The sequence below is a fragment of the Pundamilia nyererei genome, unplaced genomic scaffold, assembly GCF_000239375.1.
Source record: "Pundamilia nyererei isolate P.nyererei 1_Seehausen unplaced genomic scaffold, PunNye1.0 scaffold00301, whole genome shotgun sequence".
Classification (NCBI taxonomy): domain Eukaryota; kingdom Metazoa; phylum Chordata; class Actinopteri; order Cichliformes; family Cichlidae; genus Pundamilia; species Pundamilia nyererei.
The window spans coordinates 206,334-212,171 of record NW_005187702.1 but is presented as its reverse complement, the minus strand read 5'-3'; the positions used below and the strand labels follow the sequence as shown (position 1 = coordinate 212,171).

The 5,838-nt window shown below is 39.5% G+C and overlaps 1 protein-coding gene across 1 annotated transcript in view; it reads left to right on the top strand.

The window, feature by feature from the left end:
- Positions 1 to 545: 545 nt before the first annotated feature.
- LOC102210201 (capping actin protein of muscle Z-line subunit alpha 2) overlaps positions 546 to 5,838 on the top strand; it is a 20,814-nt gene continuing 15,521 nt past the window's right edge. Inside the window, exon 1 of the mRNA XM_005751141.1 lies at positions 546 to 698. Coding sequence (XP_005751198.1) covers positions 660 to 698 — 39 coding nt within the window. The 5' untranslated portion in view covers positions 546 to 659. The remainder of the gene's footprint in view (positions 699 to 5,838) is intronic.

Genomic DNA, 5,838 nt, shown 5'->3' with positions numbered 1-5,838 from the left:
TATACTGTACCTGAAACAGTAGTCCTGATGCCCAAACTCTGTCAGCTGGCTCCTTTCACTGTGGATGAGCAGCAGTTCTACTCTGGGCCATGCTATGTGATAACTGTGATGAGAACCAGGACCCCAAAACCCTTTCCCAGATGAGGATGCCAGGAATCCCACCCTCCACTCAGGAGGGTGGGATTCCTAGGTTAGTTAGGAAGATGATGGTTATGTCGACCATGGGACTCGGCTGGATTCTGTCCCAATGAATTACTCCTATTGGGGTCTAGTCCTTTGTGGGTCAAGGTGGAGACCTTGGTGGTGTGGTTGCTGAAAAGAGCCTCAGATATACTCACTCTACAGCATTAAAAACTTTAATATGCTATTGATCCCCAGAAACAGTATGTATTATTTGAATGAGTAGTAAAAATATTGCAAATACCATATAATTTAAAAGTTATGTAGTGTACGTTTGCAAATTGATAGTGAATTAGTTCACTCTGAGTTGAAACCTTTTTTGGAATTAACCACTGAACTAAGCAGTGGCTTGGAGCTTCCTCTTTCACAGTCAGTACAGCAAACTTCGACGGAGCATCAATCAAAACCGAACCGACGTGGGAACCACCCATCCCGTGACGTCACTGGGCTCTGACAAGCTGGTGGTGCCGGAAGAAAAGATGGCGGATCATGAGGAGCAGCTATCCGACGAGGAAAAGGTAAGATGCCGATTTAATTCTAGGTTAAACCTCACAGCGTGAAACGGTAACATCCAAAATCTGAGTTGCATATGGTCCTGGCTCTCGGTGCATCCTGGCGTCGACCGGCATTATGAAATTTGGGTAAAACCCAGGCCTCAGCACAACCTCTGCTGCTTCTGCTCTTATTTTTAGCTCAACTTCCGCTCATTTGCGAATTTCAAACGGAGGCTCCTTGTACGGTCCTGACTCAAAATAGGAACCGTGAACGTCTTATACACTCACCTATGCTCACCACCCGTTCTCTTTTCACCCGGTGGACATGCCATTTCACTCACGGGTCTCTGCTTACTTGTGTTATGGAAGTTTTCATGCACCATGGATCCGCTAGCTAGGTTAGTTAGGGTAGCATAGCCGCAGCCTGCTAACAGACAGCCAGACTTACTAACACGCCCTTTCGCCTGTTGGGTGCCCCTTTTCTGTCTTTAGAAGTTAAAATATTGGAAGCGGTAGAGTGCCGGGTCATTTTATGAAGAGCAAACTGTAAAATCAGCAACCGTATGCTATAGTCTAGCTAGTTTGATAACTCTCGCCCCTCTAAGAAGTAGCAGAGAAAGGTGAGGGAACTACGAGATCCCCTGAAGGATATGCTAGAAATTAAAAACTGCTTTTATATTCTGTCCTGTCGTTTGAAAGTCTGTTTCTACCGCTGTGAAAGCCTCATAGCAACCAGTGTTGTTTCTAAAACTGTAGCAGAAAACGGACTCATAATTTAAGCAGGATTTACACCAGTGACGCCCATGCAAGAGTGCTGCAGGTTTTTCTCATTTCCTTATAAGAGGACATGCATAGCTGACAGGACGTGTGCCTCAGCTAAGGGGTTTGCACGAATCCTTGTTGGACTGCTAAATGCATTTTTTCGTCGCTATATTCATTATAGGCTTTGTTAACAAAGTCAGCAGTTAGCGACGAGCAAATTAATATGGCAACTTTTATGCAGGGTATTTATTAATTAATTGTCAGCCTTATAATTTATTTATTATATTGTAAGGTATTAAACTTTAAAAGTTTGCAAATGTTTATTGTAAACATTTAAAATGTATTTAACATTGTTTCTAGTGTTTATTTACTTGCCGGACTTCACGATTTAAATGCATAAATGCCTCAGCAATGAATAGATAGTACGAAGAAGCCATAGTTGGAGGTTAACATACAGAACGGTGTATATAAATGTGTAACTGGTAACCTGTGTTAAGGCTCTCCTCATAAACATGTAGTTCTTCCCACTAACCTTGTTAATATCGCAGTTAGCCATTAAAAATAAATCTTTAATAACTCTTCTGTTTCCATCCTGTGAGTTACGTAACACACTGTTCAGAGTAAGAACAGAAGAAGGGTTTGTTTCATTTTGCCCTGTTTCACATCAAACTCTAAAAGTTTCCGGAGTTCTTTTTAGCAATTTAGCAGCTGCCTTTGTATAAATGTGTTACACTTTACAACTCACAAGCATCTGCCATTAACCAAGCTTCGAATTTATAAGTGACTGTATGTTTTGTTTTTTTTCTTTGGCCATGTACTACATTACATTTCAGGACCACCTGAAATGTTTTTTTTTTTTCAGGTTCACACAACATGAAGCTGTGGTAAACTCATTGACAGCATTGGATTTTGGTTTTGCGAAGAGGATGGGAGCTCCTTTAATCTTGTAACCACACTGGTTTTGACAATTGTTAAGCCACTTTCATATTTTGACCAGACAGTTTGATTTTTGCAGAGCTGAAAGAATGATGATTGGCTTCATGCCAGGCTGACTGGTAGTGACACCAGACACGAAACCAGTGTTATGCAGTGTTTACCTGGGGGGAAATTGCTCATTTCCTTCTCCGAATACAAGTGGTATGAGGCCAAGATGCATTATGCATCTATTCATGGTGGGTGCGTTCCATTAAAAGCGTTGTGTACTTTAAAGGGCCGTCTCCGGTGCATTCGTGCCGAGCAGTCAGCCATCTGCTCTGGGCCCTTAGCCCTGTTTTGTAAAACACTGAGGGGAAAAAAGCTTGAGGGAGGAAATGAACATTTTCTTCTGCTTGACACAGTGACAGTGGGGAATAGTTTCTATAATTTATGATTTAGTTTGTATATCCCTTTTACTGTCCAGTCATGATTTGTTGAATAAAAGCAACTCATCCACGTGAGTGTTGGTGACCTGCCAGAAACTCTAACAGTGAGTAAAAGTGACAACCAATGGTACTTTCCAAACTCTTAAGTGAGAAATCTCCCTATTTGCTTTTTTGGGACTCCGCACTTACTCTGATCTGATGTTAGTGAGATGACTGTTTTAAGTTGTGGTGGAAGGAGTTGCCGTATTATTTTGATAAGTCTGGAACTTTGTCATATACAGTAAAGAATTTGGAGTTTTGCTCTGGGAAAATACTTGTTAAATGTCTCCCTGGAGATTGAAGAATTTCTCTCCTGGTTGTGTTGCGGCCATTAGCCTCATTTTGGTATTCATAAAAAAGAAAAAGGAAAAAAGCTGGAGCTCCCTGTTTGAAAATTAATAAAGAGACTCTGCCATTTGTAAATGATTTAACAGCAAGAAGAGTCATCTCTTCCACAGTTACCAAGCACTGCTGTGAGACTTCTTGAGTCATTTGGGCACCAGCCTGCAAGCTTCCTGATATCAGTACAGAAAGAACACACAGTATTACAGGAAACTGTTGTTGCACAATCTGTTAGCAGTCAGTTCTGTTGCCTGAGTTTAAGTGTCTGGGTGTCTTAAGTGTTAAAAAAAGCAGTCAACTCTATGATCAGTCAACTTTATGGTTTTGCTTATTGCTCAACACAACATCCTCACTCAACCCCTGGCTAGTAAATCAGACTTCTATCAGTACAGGAAAAAAGCTCATTTAATTACTTTCATATAGTGCTTAATCTTTAATAACAGTATGAATTATTAGCAGGTTTATTTTTCACATTAATAGTTTGAATTAACAAAACAATTGGTGACTGAAGCTTTACATGTTAGACTCCTTTGTGCATGCGGTAGGTTTTGCTGCTATAAAGTTGTTGCTATAAACACTGGTTTCAAAAGAAAAGATAAGAAAAAAATTAGTTATCATGTTTTTTTCTCAAGTGATTTGTGCTGTTGGGGAACCATGTGGCCAGCCAATCAAGTTGTTCGACATATTATTATTTTTATTTTTTAACAGCAGTTAGGATGACGATCTAGTACACAGTAAATTAATTCAAAGGCCAGCCAACCCGTTTACCTAATAACATGTACTTACCTTGACTTTGTCGTAGGACTATGGTAAAAGGAAAAGATATTTGTAAGAGTAGTCTGACTTTCGGTGCTTTGGTTCCTGTTTCAAGAAAGAGAATTAAGCTGTATAATCGGCTGTGACAAACTTCACAGCTGAGGCAGTACTGTCAAATGCCATTTATATAGGGTTGCAAAGTTTTTATTATATTTTGTTCATTGACCCTTTTTTGTTCAATTAGTAGTCCAAGATATTCAGTTTCTATTAAAATATGATAATGGAAAGCAGATCAGTACACTTGAGAAGCTGGGACCAGCTGAATTTTTGGGGGTTAGAGTTGAGGAGTAACTGGAAGTATTAATCGGATACAATCACTCAATAGTTGAAAGCATCACATGGTAGTTTCAGCATTTTTGAGTTTCGGTATTTAGTTCTTCCTCTTGTAAGTTGGGAAGAAATAGCTTTATACACTGTGAAAATAGCTGTTGGTGGTTTTTTTTTTTTTCTTTTTTTTTCTTTTTTCTTTTTTAGGTTTACAAGTGTTTCAGTTGTCAGCAAGTACACATGACGCACCCATGCTGGTGAGCAAAAGCAAACAAAGAAGCTAAGCAAATGTTATAGTTCCCCCTTTTGCCCACTAAAGGGACACAGCACTCCTTGAAGCAGAATGATGATCCAGACTGATGGGAGCCATAGAGGATGAATAACAATGCAGATTTATGTTTTGATGGCGATGCGACCATAAATGTGAAAGGAGCACCACAAAAATCGAATGAAACATTTTAAAGCAGAATTAGTTTCGATTTTGTATAACAAGAGAACTGGACTGTCATGGCTGATAAATGGTACTGCTTCAGGTAAAGTTAACATGTTTAATTGTCAGGGAAGACAGAAAAAGGATAGTTGCTTGATTCCTACCTGGGGCATCAGTGTAAATGATCCATGTTGTGACGGTGCAGAAAGCCATTATGGTTAAAATTATGCACCAAATCCTGTGTATAGGATAAAGCCTGTTGTGATTTTTTTTTTTTTTGGGGGGGGGGGCATTTGTCTGGCTGGATCTCAATAAAGATTAGAATGGCAGAAAAAACTGTGTCAGAAAATATTTAGATGTTACAGTAATTTACATTTTACAATAAATTACAGAGAACAAGATGCTTGCAGAGTTCTTCCTCTTCTGGGAGATGCATTACTCAGATTTTCTCTTGAGATCACAGTAACTCATTTGGGTTTTTTTTGTTGTTGTTGTTTGTTTGTTCTTTTGTTTTTCCAAACTTGAGTAAAAAGAGCTATAAAGAAAACTTAAATAAGGTCATTATCATCAATAAACTAAGAGTGAAAATAAATCACCCTTCATTTCATTTGAAAGTCCCAACAGTCCCAGATGTGTCCCTGAGCTTGGCTTTGAACAGCTGTCTTAGACCATGGGGAATACATAACTAACGGCCAGAACTTGGTGGTTTTTCCATTTTTAACAGACAAATTCAGGAGTCCTGTCTGTATGTGGCTGTAGCAGAATGAATGTGGAGATGTGGAAAGAGAACTCATGTATAGTTGTGTGGCTTCACATTTATACCGTTGTCTCACATCAAACTGGTTAAGGCAGCTATACAGAAAGGAGTAGCTTTACCCTGGTAGGTCTGCTGTCTGGAAGTTGTAATGCAAGCTGCTGGTACTAAATGTGTCACATAGTTGGCTACTTGGAGTAAAATGATCCTATTCCTGTTGTGCGCAAAGGTGACATAATCTGCAGTAGACAAAGCTGCCTATTCACTATTAGTACAGTTAAAGGTTTACTCGCTAACTGCGACCAGAAGTTTGATTCTTGCCATAGTATTCAGCATATGTACAGTGGGGCAAAAAAGTATTTAGTCAGCCACCGATTGTGCAAGTTCCCCCAC